A 13170-nucleotide genomic window follows, 5' to 3' on the forward strand; every position below is an offset into this window, starting at 1 on the left:
AGTCTAGGCTGACCTAGCAGAAGTATTCAAATCTTCCACCCCAAGGGGAAGAGGCATTCATATATGTGTGTGTGTGTGTGTGTCTTCTGGTTGAGGTGGGGCAGCCTGGCTGGAGACTATAGTGGAAGTGAGAGTGCTTCCCATGTACCAGTTATCTGCTGCGTAACAAATTATCCCAAAGCTTAGGGGCTTAAAATCATAACATTTCTGATCTCAGTTTCTCTGGTCCTCTGCTTCAGGGTATCTCACAAGCCTGCAGTCATCTCAAAATGTGATTGGGAAGGATTCGCTTCCTAGCTCATTCACGTAGTTTCTGGCAGGTTTAGTTCTTATAGGCTGTTGGACTAAGATCTCAGTTCCTCATGAGTCCCTTGGTTCCTTACCATCTTGGTCTCTCCGTACTGCATCTTACAACATGGCAGCCTGCTTCATTAGAGCACATAAGAGAGTGAGTGCCAGCAAGACGGAAGTCACAGTGTCTTGTAACCTAATCATGGAAGGGACATCTTATAACTTTTCCCATATCCTGTTTATTAGCAGCAAGTCACTAGACTCAGTGGGAGGGGCTTACACAGGCTGTGAATACCGGGAGGGATGATCACTGGAAGCTGTAGTGTGAGACCCTGTGGGGCAGGTGGGAGGGACAGGTGGGGTGTGAGGCACATCAGGCCTGGGATAACCGTCAGCTGTCTAGAAGGTGAACCTAATAGGTTGTGGACGGAGGGCAGGGACTTGGGGACCCAGGCTATGTCTGAGAACTCTGGGTCTGAGCAGCCTGTAAGATTGGGCCCAGATCTGGGTGTGTACTAATCCTAAGCCCCCCTGGACCCAGGCTGAGTAACCAAGGTGGGGGTTGGCTCTCATACTTCATACTACCAAGCCACTTTCCTAGGTCTGCATGCTGTGAGCACCCACTACTGCAGGCAAGGCACCATGCCAGGCACAGCATTAAAGTGCTGTGGGTATCCATTCATTTGTAATAATTCACACAGTGTAACTGCAAGAGCACTGGGTCAGAGCCTGGTGTCCCAAGTCTAGTGTGGGCTCCATCGAAATTGCTGGTGACCCCTCTTTGGGCCACCTCCATGCTATAGCTCCCCATGCTATAAACACTATTGCAGTAAAACTTCCCCCATTTCACTTCACCCCCAATCACTTTGAGGTTGTTTTGAGAACTTCATGAGATAAAGACATGGAAGGGCTTGGAAATAAACTATCACACTACAGTTTACAGAAACTTTCATATTATGCTATTCCATTCTCATGTTTGTGTTCAGGGGAGGGGGACTCAGATTCACCAAAGGTTATGCTAAAGGGACACCAGAGTCCATTTGAAAACCCCCAGGCACACACATGTACCCAGTGTATAGATGGGACTGCCAAAGGCAAGGGACTCATTCAAGGTCACACACAAAGTTGGTGGCTGTGGAGGGGTGAGGCCCCGAATCTTCTTCTTTTTTTTAATTTTAAATATTTTATTATTTAAAGTTATACCCAAAATTGTGCTTCATTTTTTCCTATACTACACTATACACTTTAACTTGAGGACATTTTAAAAAGCAATACATTTCAGAAATCCTGGAAAAAATTCTACCAGCTATAAGTTATTTAAATATTGCTTATAGAAAGTATTAAAGAACCATGTAAACAGCATACACCTAAAGAGATGAACGCTTAACCTGAGTACAGTGTTTTTCATTCACTGATAATCTAAGGGTCAATTTCTAGATGTTTCTTTGTCTTGTATGCTTCATTTGTTTTATCAGCAAGCAAAGGCCTATAAGGGATGGCTTCACTGCCCCTCAGACTCAGATCCACCTTCATCTTGACTAATCTGGAAGTAACGAAGTTCGTAAGTCTCCTCATCAGATGCAACCCCCGAAGCTGATCACCAAGGTTATTCTTTTTAAGGTATTTCTTGGTAAGATATTTCAAATACCTTTTAGAGAATTGTTCCTCAGAAACAACCATGATTTTATTCTTGAAGGCTTTAATGTGAACAACATTCCCAAGATTTTCAGTTTTTCCTGGAAAAACTTTAACTTTCTCAACGTAGAAACTGTTCAGAATTTCCAGAATCAAAAATTCCATCTTCTCCTGGATGAGTAAGATCCAAACTAAACTTCCAGGTTGACTTCTTAGGCCTCTTGTCTTTCTCCGGCACCATCTTGAAGGCCGGCCGTGCAATCAGAGAGCAGCCCTGAGTCTTTTGACTTCTAGCCTAGTGCTTCTGTGAACCAGGAGCCTCATGATGCAAAGTGTTATCACCTAGAAGCTCTGGTGCCCAACTGCCTGGTTTCAAACTGCTCCTACCATTTCTTATACTTACTTCATGGTCACTATCTCCCAGGAGATTTTGTGGAGACTGAAAAGCACTAGGTAGTGCCTGCCCTGCCAGCTCACTGAATGTTAGCCATTGTGCCTGGTATCACAGAGGGAAGGCACTGTTGCACCCATGTTATTGCTGGGGAAGTTTAGGCTGAGACTTGCCCTGGTACCAGACCCAGGACTTGAACCAGTGCTTTTCTCACGAAGGCAGGCAGCCTCTCAGAAAATAGGAAAGTACCAAACAATGTTCAGATTTGACCATTACTGACAGTATATCAGACTCCAGGTTCATTTTGTGCATTTGTGTGTAGCCTACAGGGAGTAGTGGGGGCACAGCCCAGGTTTCCTGAGGATGGATTCAGGAGGGAATCTTCAAAATGAGACCTGAAAGCCCCTTGCTGAGAAGTGAGGTGTCTACCAGGGCGCATAACTCTCCGGCCAGCCAACCTTGCAGTAGCGTTTCAGGAAAGTCGTTTATGTTCATTATAGTTTGGGATTTGGGTGGAAAGCCTGTTTCAGTTCTGGGGTTTCGCTCTCCTATCAGGCCGCTGCAGGCCTGGACGGGCCCCTGCTGGAAGGAAGTCAGCCCTCCTCCCGCCAAGGAGGAAGGGCCCTCCCGCCTGTGGTCGGTGCATTGTACTTGCTGGATTCCAGGCTGTCAGTCTCATGGAGAGCTCTGGGGATGCTTAGCCTGCAGATTGTTTTGTTAGGTTTCTCCTACAACTAATTTGGAAATTACCCAGCTACCCACAGCCTCTCCCAGGTGTTCTGCAAACTACGGGCCTGCTCCTGCAGCTTTCGCCTTGGTGGGACCAATGCTGGCTGAAGCTGGGAGGGTCAGGGTGGGGTGATAGGAGGGTGAAAAGAGGCCCACAATGGTAGAGCTCGTTTTAAGCAACAGCCAGTCCCCTTCAGCTTTGGCACTAACCATCCTACTTGGTAGGATCTGACGCAAGCAGATCCACACACTTTGCAGACATTATCTTTAAGCCTCACACGCCCTGTGGAGGTAAGTCAGGGGCGTGTGGAGGATCCACCCTACTTAGAGGCCCAAAGAGACAGGATTTCCCCAGAGCTGCAGTCAAAACCAACACGCAAGTCTCCTGATTCCCATATCCAGGAAGGAAAAATCCTCACGTTTGATTCATTTTGCTGTGAACTTTGTTACACCTGGGTTGAATCCCTCTCAGGCAAAGGTCTGTGACCTTGAGCTTGTCCTCTTTTCTTGGACCTCAGTTTTCTCATCTGAAAAAAAAAATACACCTGAAACCTGCTACTTCCCAGGGCAGTTGTGAAGATCCAAAGGACAGCATATGTGGAAGCGCTTGGTACACCCTGAACACAGCCTCTCTTGGGTAATGTCAGGGTTACCTTAGTCAGCTGTGCCACGGCTGAGCCACTTGAAGCTGGGGAAGAGCAATGGTGTGGTGAGAGCCCTGGACAAGGGCCTAAGGTGTTAGCTCACTGTACAACCGTTACCTTCTCTGGTCCTTGGTTTTTCCTTCTATAAAACAAGGGTGGGACTAGATAACCTTTCAGCTGTATTCTTTTTTTTAATAAGAATGGCAAAGGAAATCTCAAAGGGAAAACCAAGAATCAATTTTTTCCTGCCCCATAAGGGTCACCTTTATTAGTTAGGATGCATTTGGCTGCAAGTAACACAGAGCCCAAAGAAAAGAGGCTTAAACTTAGAGGACATTTGTTATCGCCCACAGGTATAAAGAATGGTTCCAGGTTTGGTTCTTTCAGCAGCTCATTGATATCATCAGGCCCCCAGGTTATTCCCACCTTTTGGCTCTGCCATCCTCAGCAGGTTGGCTTGTTCTCTTAGGCTGGTACCCTCCGAGCCCAACATGTCTGTCACACTTCCAGGAGTCACACTCTAACAACATTAAGAGGAAGAAAATGGCTATTTCTCTCCCACTGTCTCTTTAAGAACAAAGAACTATTTCCCAGAAGCCCTGAGCAGGCTTTTCTGGACATCTCATTGGCCTGGAAAGTATCCTGTGCCTGTTTCTCAATAATCACTGGCAAGAGTGATGGAATCATCACCACGTTTACCTTAGACAAGTCCAGATTGAGCCGGTGGATACTCCAAGGGGTAAGACTTCCCCTAAAACACATGACCAACTGCAACCTGAACAAAATCAGGGTCTTGTGAGCAGAGAAGAAGGGGGGGGAAATGGCTGGGTAGACAGCTAGCAGTCTGGCACAACTTCTTCTTGAATATGCCAGAGAGGGTATTGCTTTACTTCTGTCCAGAGTTGTCCACTATATGGCTGTCCTCAAGATGCTCCATCTGAGCTCTACCATCAAGACCCCTGTGCCCAGTCCCCATGATAAGACATTGTTCTTTCTTTTGAGCACGGGTGCAGGAAAAATGTGGGCACAGCCCACTTCACACAAGGTTAATTATGAAGCTTTGATGAAATTTAGGATAAAAGGGAAGTGTTACATGGGAGGGGGACATTTTGAAAGTGCTCATATTAAGTCTAATTTTCTCATAGTGTAAGAAACCCTTCACGGGGCTGCTCACGAACATGCCATGCTCCTAATCTCACTCCCCTGTCCTGAGGTCTGGACCTCTGCGAGAGAGTGACATGATCTGTTGATGTTTGAGCTGAATCACACATTGGCTGCTGTGGGGAATGACTGAGGAGAGCAGTGGAGGGAGCAGGGAGCCCCGTTAGGAGGCTGATGCTGTGATCCAGGAGAGAGATGATGGGGCCTCCTACTGGGTTGGTGGCCTTAGACGTGCAAGATGGGGTTAGGGGGTTCCTAGAGAGGTAATGGTCAGAGCAAATTCATGGTGACAGGAACACACAGGGGTGTCTGGGAACAGCAAGTGGGGTGTTGGCTGGAGCCTAGATGTGTAGGAAGGGCAACTATGGGAGATGAGGCTGGGAAGAGGGTTGGCATGAGGATAATGGAGGGTCCCAAGTGCCAGGTGAGGAGTTTGGGCTTTCTGTTGCAGACAGCAGGGAGCCTGCTCCCATAGGACTGGAGCTCAGCTTCAGGAAGTGAGGCTGGCAGTGGGGGCAGAATGGAGGGAGGAGGCAGGAGCATCCATGGGGAGGGCTCGGCCAGCTGCTTGGGGTTGAGAGCAGAGGCAAGAGTTAGGCTCTATGAGGCTGTGCTTCTCACACGTTATCTCTGGTTGTTGAGTGCCTCCACGCCTGAAAAAATCATAGCTGGGGCTCTGCTCTGCCCACACTCCTGGGAGAAGCCGCTCCAGGTTCTCAGATAGTGAGATAAGCTGGTGCTCTGCACCAGGGCTGAGATCCACCCTGATTCCGCCTCTCAATCCCTTCCTCACCCTGGGAGGGGCTGACAGTTGATCCCCAGGGCCTCTCTGACTACATGCTTCTGCACCAGGTTAACCCTTCTGGGCTGAGCTGGAAATTTGAGCCTCAGCTGTCAGAAGAGGGGGTGTGAGGCTGGCAGAGGGGCATGGGGAGCTCCATAGGGAGCAGTCATCCTTTCCACCCCAGGAGCTCTGCAAAGGCTGGCTTTGGCCTCAGCCTGGAAAGAAGATGCTGGAAGGAGGGTAGGGACAGGCACCAAACTTGTTAAAGACCTCCTATCCTCACTGCACCCAACCTGTGGGCCCTGCTTTTCCTTTAATTCACTGCTCAGTTTGGGCTGAAAAGCACTAGTCACACTGCTTTCCCTTTGGGTGGTTCTAAGCTATTTGTTTAGCTGATCCCAGGCTCAGTTTACCCATCCATACAATGGAGGGCCCTCCCGCAGCTGCACTCCTTCCCCCTCCCTCAACCCCCACCTTCACCACCCGCCCCCCCGTCTGATTACTTCCATTTCCACACTGCCTTTTATGAGGGTGATAATCAAATGCAGTCTCCCTTAGGGAGGCGTAAGTTCTAGCCAGGCTTGGACACTATGCGATGTTGGGTAAGTCCTGTGCCCCTTTAGCTCTATAGAAGCTCTATACGCACGCATGGTATTCCTATTTATTCCTATTATTGAAAACTCATGTGAGCACTGAGATGAGAGTCCTGGTTCTTCCACTGAGTGGCTGTGTGATCCTGGGAAGAGAGCCCAGTCTGGTACATGCTCCTTATCATCAGGGCCTTTTTTCCCCCGGTTGTCCTGTCATGCCAACCCCCACCCAGGAGTCCGCACTTCTCAGGAGCAGGGTGAGCACAGAGACCACATTCTCCAGGAAGGCGTGGACGTTTGGGGTGGGGGAGGATTCATTAGGATGCCCAGGATCATACGAGGGGTACTTAAATGCTCTACTGGAGGATCCTTCAGCCCAGATGGACTCACAGGTGGGGGCCTCTTCCTGCTGAGAAGAGAGCTTTATTTTTCTCCTGAACTCCAACAAGCCCAGACTTGGGGTTGAAGTTGCCAAGTTTCATCCGTACTTGGGCAAATGACTGCTGCTTATGGAGGGCACAGAGACCAGAACCCAAGGTCCCCACAGTGGCTCAGCAGGGAGTCAGGAGTTTGGGTTCCTGCTCTGGCTCTGACAGTCCAGCTTTCAAGATGGTTTCAGATACACTCTCAGTGAATGTCATTGTCATGGTCACCTATCAGACAGGGAACATGAGGTGAGATGCATTCCAAGGGTTAGGATTCCAAGACTGTAAAGCACACCCAAGGAAGGAGGTGAAGGGCTGCACCCTAGCCATCTCTTCTCTCTGCAGCCATCTCTGGTTGGGGTTCTTGCTGAGAAACAGGAGCCTTCTGGAAGTTATTCTGGGGTCTCTGATTTCAACAACATAACATCCCCCACCCCCACCCCGCTTCTCTAAAGCTCTGCCTCTCTGCCCAGGGTATATGAATCGCTTGAGGTCTTGTTGAATTGCAGGTTCTGGTTCAGTAGATTTGGGTAGAGCCTGAGAGTCTGCATTTCTAGCAAGCTCTCAGGGGATGCCCATGCAGCTAGTCTGTGGCCCACACTTAGAGCTTCAAGGCCTCAGGGCCTTAATGTTTTGTGCAAAACAGCAGGGAGGGCAAGCCTCCTGCTCTCAGCTTCTCTACTGGCGCTTGGAGAAGTGCATCCTGGATTTAAATGACCAAAAAAACGGGAGTTTGTGAGGGTGAAAGGGACCTGCCACCCAGCTTTGTAGATGGTGAAACTGAGGCCTACGCAGTGCAGGAAGAAGCTTGTTCAAGACCTCACAGCATTTTAGTGACAGAGTTGAGACTCAGGCCTCTTGCAAAGGAAAAACAAAAACGAAAACTAGAAAAGATACTCACTGAGGTGTTTGCTGTGCTTTCTCTGGGCGAACTATGGGTTCCTTTGATTCTTCTTTCTAAGTTGTATTTTTTGTTTGTTTTTACAATGAACGTGTACCAATTTTTTAATAAGAAAAAAATTAATTTTGAAAAAATTCTCACAGAGTTCTTAGTAAATGAGATTATGTTTATGAACGTGCTGGATGAACTGTAACTACGTACAGCAGCTTCAAGTCAAGGGTGTGTAATTCAGCCCAAACCCTCCTGAATTCCTTTCAGCGAGGTTACCCTCTGGCGCACGAATCACCGCGATGAGGAGGAAGGCCAATGCCGTCACCAACCGCCGCAAGCCGATTCCTACTCCCACTTGGCCTCAGCTGTGGGAACTCTTCCCCCAAAGCTCTGGCCGCAGGAATCTTTCCCCTTAAACTGGGGAAGAAATTTCCCTAATCCGTTTTCGTAGTAAACGACCTCGGGCCAAGTCTGCTTTTGTTGCTGGTTTCCTAAGCTTAATTGCGAGCAAAGTTAATTTGAAAGAAAATGTTACAGCTCTGGGGCGAATTCTAACGAGCCTTGGGCAATTAGGGAGGAACGCATCTAATTACTCACAGACCTGGGGCGGCGGGGGTGGGGTGGGGGTGGGCGTGCAGGGCTCAGAGAGGGGCAAACGATTTCTCTGGATTCAAGATAGGAAGAAAAAAAAGAGAAACGCACCTCCGGTCTTTGAACCCCTAGACGGGGAGCCGGGGAGGTTCTATTTCACAGTTTGGGGACTCGGAGAGTTGGATTGTCCCAAGACGCAGCAGTGAATGTTCTCAATGTCCTAGAGCCCCGCGGACTGGAGGGCCCGCCCGGCCCGGCGGTGGATGAAGGGCGGCGCTCCCTCGCCTGCGCAGCGTCCTTTCTGGCTCGGCCGGGTGGCGCACTAGCTTTGGGTGTCGCCGGCCGGCAGGAGGCCGAGAAGGGCCTCTCTTCAACACCTCGAGGGTCTCGCTGTCTCTCCTGGCTCCTGCTGTATACCCAGTTCCCTCCTCGCAGCGTCCTCTCTCTCAGGGCACAGACCCTGGTCGATCTCACCTGTCGTCCCAGTTGACAAGGAGAGTTGGGGGCGAAGACGCGTGCGCTTTCCCTCCCTGTCTTTCTTGTTCCCCCGGCTTTACCGCGACGCTCCAGGAGACTTCCGGATAAGGCGGCGCTTAAATGTTAAAACCTTCTTCCCTCCTGTGCCCCGCGCTTTACAGTTTACAAAGCGTTTCTATCCCTCTTAACTCGTTTAACTTTAGGTGGACTCTGAGGGAGGGGTCACAAATTCCCATTCACAAATGACGACACTAGGGAAAGGACTGGATTAACGTTAATGGCGCTGTCAAAGCATTGGACTTGGTAATTAAAACACGGAGAAAGGCTCAACCGCTGCATTAACTGGGCGCATAGACTGCCCTTTTCCAGCCCCAATCCCCCTGCCGGGCTTTAGGAAGACAAGGACAAAACCCCTGGGTGGAGGGCTTTCAATTTCTGGCCAGTGCCAACGAGGCAAGGCATCTTGATTTCTGCCTGGGAGAGCCACACTGTCTAGCTGCACACGGAGAACCTTTGAATTTCAACCTGCAAGGATCCATACGGAGATAAGGGAGGCCTAACACCTAGATTTTTCCAAGGTCACAGGGCTGGGTCTGAAATCTGGACCCACTGGCAATAGGGTCAGTGCTGCAGCTGCCCCCTCCTCCAGGTGGTCATTTACCACCATCAAATTCAGGAAGGACCAACATCTAGACCTGTACTGTCTAATACAGTAGCCATCAGCCACACACTGCTACTGTGCACTTGGCTGTGGCTAGTCCAAACAGATGACCTGTAAGTGTAAAATACACTCTAGATTTTAAAGACTTGGTATGAAAAAAGTAAAATATCTCAACAATTTTTATATCGATTATATGTTGAAATGATAGTTTGGACATTAAATTGGGTTAAATACAACATATTATTAGTTAATCTCACCTGTTTTTTAAAATTAATGCAGCTACCAGAAAAATTTTAATTACACAGGGAGCTTACATTATATTTCTATTGGGCAGCACTTATTTAGACAAATACCCGTCTGGACTGAATCACATTCACATGTCTTTGTGAACAGGATAGTGCAATCCCCAGAATTAAAAATAAAAATTACCAGTGGTTTTCAGTCTTCTTTCTCACCCCCCCCACTCTTCCCTAGCAAATTAACTCTGCAGAAAGAGGCTGCATTTCTCTTGTCAGAACTCACTTGCTCAAAGATCTTTATTAAAACAGTTCACCTGAACACTCAGGTTTATCTGAAAGCTGCACACCGAGCCTCTGAAATATTTAATGCTAGAAACTTTTGCTACAGAATCGAAACTTACAAGATTTCTCAAGAGAAAGGTGGGGAAATGGTTGGATTTTTTTTTTTTTCTTTCTGATTTTGGTCAGCTTGTTGCTTGAAACAAATAAAGGATACAAAGCAAAGTTAAACACCAGTTTCTTTCTAAAGCTTACTTAACTGATGGCCCCAATTAATTTTTCTCTTTACTTTTTGCATGAGGAGGCTGCCAAGTTTCGGCAGAGGGTACCAGGGATGGAAGAGCCAGCCCAACAAAATGAAAACTGTCATCAACAGGCTCCCTCGAGTCCTGTCATCTCTTTGAATTTTAGTTCACCCATTGGGTCCCAGGCTGCTTGATGAAAAGAAAGCGTGGGCAATGCACAAATGTATTTCTACCTGCCTCGATGGAAAACCGCACTTAGGACCCAGCAGTAAGAGCTGCCAAGTGATCAGCACATCATGCTCGAAAGATTCAAGAAATTATGATATAACCGGTGCCTGGAGCTAATCCAGAGATGCTTGCCATGAGCTCTGTTTCCATTCCTTGGAATAGGGTTAGGCCCTGGGTGGCCCACCCATGCTGCCAGATATGCAACAACCATGATGGGCCCTCAAAGATCATATGGGGGACGGTTGAATTCTGCAGCCCTCTTGTATTATAGATGGGGAAACTGGGGGTGTGCGTGATGGAACTGGGTTACACTGTGGCGCTGGGGCACCGTCCAGACTCAGAGCCAGGTCTGCAGTTCTCAGAGGCAGGGAAAAGCAGCCCCTGGTCAGGCGAAGCAGAGATCTTTCCCATTAAAAAAAATGGTTACCTCTTTTGCAAATTTGTCCTCACCTTAACTAGGAAGACACTATCGGAGCCTTTTATTTGTAATAACGTAGTCAAAGGCACAAGAGATGGAACTGTGTAAAAAGACCCGGGTTTTGGTAAGTACGGGGAAGAGTGAAGTCATGTGATTCTCCACAATTCCCTTAGACTCTGGTGTAGACACTACGTTGTGCCTCCTTTAGAGCCAAGGACCCTCCCCGGCAGAATGTCAGAAAGGCACGACCTTTGGAGCCTCGCCTCAGTGAGGGTCCATTGTCTCAGTCCGTGGGCCGAGGATGCCTCTCCCCACTTCCTCCCATTTTCAAAGCGAACCGGTGTGTACACGGTGCACAGGGAGTATGCGCCTGAACCTCCGGCTCGGTCCCTCCCATGTGGCTTTCAACTCGATTCTCTCTCCAGTCCTGTCCTCAGGTTTCGTGAATACTTAGTTCGTAAAGACAGTCGAGGTATCTATGAATTTTCGCCTGTATGCTCGGCTCACATGGCGGACACAAACCGATCCGCTCCGCCTGGATAGGCAGCCGCATGGCGAACGTGGTAGGCGCCTCCACTGCCCCCTCCGAGCTGCCCACCAGGATTGTAGCAGGGCCCCAGTGCTCCGAACTGGCCGGGTGATGTGCGCCCATAGAAGTCCACTGCAGTCTCGACGCCGCCACTGCTGCCACCCGCGGGGGGCGAAGCGGGCCCGGCCAACCGGCCAGCCGCTGCGAAGAGGGCGCTACCGGCCCCTTGCGAGTACGCGCCGTCTGCGCCCGCATAGGCGGCCGCATAGGCGGAAGTGTTGGCAGGTCGGGCGACGGCGCAGCCGGAGGGCTGGTAAGCGGTGGTAGTGGCAGAGGCGCCGGCCGAGGCAAAGGCGCAGGAACCGGAGGGCCCTGACGGCGCGGGGCCCAGTTCTGGGCTGAGCGGCCGCTCAGGCACCAGGCCGAAGACGCGGCATGGGCCTGGGGACGCAGCCGGGTAGTAGACCGGGGGCGGCGCGGCGAGCGACGGCGGGGCATAGCCTGCATAGACAGCGCCCGGGTAAGGCGGGCGCGCATTGGGCACCCCGCCCGGGAAGATGGCGGCAGCGGCGGCGGCGGCGGCAGCAGCAGCAGCGGCGGCCGCGTCGTGCATGTAAGCCGGGTAAGTGGAGAGGTCAGAGCGCTTGAAGCGCTTGCGGCGGCGCAGGAAGCTGCCGCTCTCGAACATGTCCTCGGCGTTGGGGTCGAGTGCCCAGTAGTTGCCTTTGCCCGGGCGGCCGGCCTCGCGCGGGATCTTGAGGAAGCAGTCGTTGAGTGTGAGGTTGTGGCGGATGCTGTTCTGCCACTTTTTGGGGTTGTCGCGGTAGAAGGGGAAACGCTCGGTGATGAACTTGTAGATGCCGCCCAGCGTGAGGCGGCGCTCCGGTGCGTGCGCGATGGCCATGGCAATGAGCGCAATATAGCTGTAGGGCGGCTTCCCACGCTGCAGGGGACGCTTCCGCCGCCGCCCGCCAGCGCCGCGACCCGCGGCCTCTGCCGGGACCCCGGCCCCCGCCTCACCGCGCTCCTCCTTCACGGCCGCCAGCGCCTCCGGCTGCGGCGGCGGCGGCGGCGGCGGCCCGCTCTCCGCCGTCATGGCGCAGCCGTCCCGCGTCCCTGGGGCGTCCCCGCTGCCCGCTGCTGTCGAGGGGCTGGGAGCTGCGGGGCCCGGGACGCAGGGTAACGGGAACCGACGCTGGGGCCCTCTTTAGAAAGCTCAGGGTGTCCTCGCAGCTGGCACCGGGAGCACAGCTTTCGTGGCAGGGGCGCGCAGGAGCTTTGGCGCCCGTAGTTTCCGGGCTGGCTCAGTGCGGACAGAGGCTCAAGAGTGTCCCGCCCACCGACGGCTCTGCTCGTGTTCTGGAGCTCGAAGCCAGGCGCCAGCAGCGACGTTGGGACCCGGACGAGGCTCCTGTCGCGGGCTGAAGGGTCCTTTGCGCGCTGGTGCCAGGAGGTCACGGGGTCTGGAATTGGTCCTGGGCTGGGGCGCCTGCATCAGTTCTGGGCTTCCTGCTGATCTGAGGATAACCGTCGAGGTCCTGAGCGCAGAGGAGGCTGCGGGCACCAAGGTCTGAAACGAGAGCAGTTAGTGCAGGCGTGGGGACACTCTGGTGGGGGCCGCCTAGGCGACGCCCCTGTGGCCGGGGCCGCCGAAGGCGCGGAGGGCAAGGAGGCGAGGCAAGGCGACGGCGGCGAGGTTGCAGCGCGGGCCAGGCGGGGTGGCCGGCGACTGTTCCTCTCCGCAGGGTTGGCCTCAAGCCGCCAAGACCGCTGGCGAGGCGCTTCCTTGCACACACCCGGACCGGCTCCTCCCTCCGCGGGTTTCTCCTCCTTAAAGGCGCCAGGAAGCTTGGGGCGGTGCCCGTTCCCCGCCCGCCCCCCGACTGCCCGCCCCCTGGGCCTCGGCGCACCTCCCCAGGTAGGAGATGCTGTGGCGGCGCGGCGGGTACACCACACGGTCT

The 13170-nt window shown here is 52.0% G+C and overlaps 1 protein-coding gene and 1 pseudogene across 2 annotated transcripts; both read right to left on the reverse strand.

The window, feature by feature from the left end:
- Window positions 1-1792: 1792 nt before the first annotated feature.
- Window positions 1793-2179, reverse strand: LOC309964568 (ribosomal protein eL22-like 1; annotated as a pseudogene). The gene has a single exon. The product of its transcript is annotated as a ribosomal protein eL22-like 1 (transcript).
- A 9004-nt stretch (window positions 2180-11183) lies between these two features.
- Window positions 11184-12305, reverse strand: FOXE1 (forkhead box E1; the record flags this gene model as incomplete). The annotated part of the gene is made up of 1 exon (XM_082842077.1): window positions 11184-12305. The coding sequence occupies one exon, from the start codon at window positions 12303-12305 to the stop codon at window positions 11184-11186; it is 1122 nt and encodes a 373-aa protein (XP_082698203.1).
- Between the last annotated feature and the right edge of the window lie 865 nt (window positions 12306-13170).

Source organism: Leucopleurus acutus (assembly GCF_964270905.1).
Source record: "Leucopleurus acutus genome assembly, chromosome: 7".
Taxonomy (NCBI): Eukaryota; Metazoa; Chordata; class Mammalia; order Artiodactyla; family Delphinidae; genus Leucopleurus; species Leucopleurus acutus.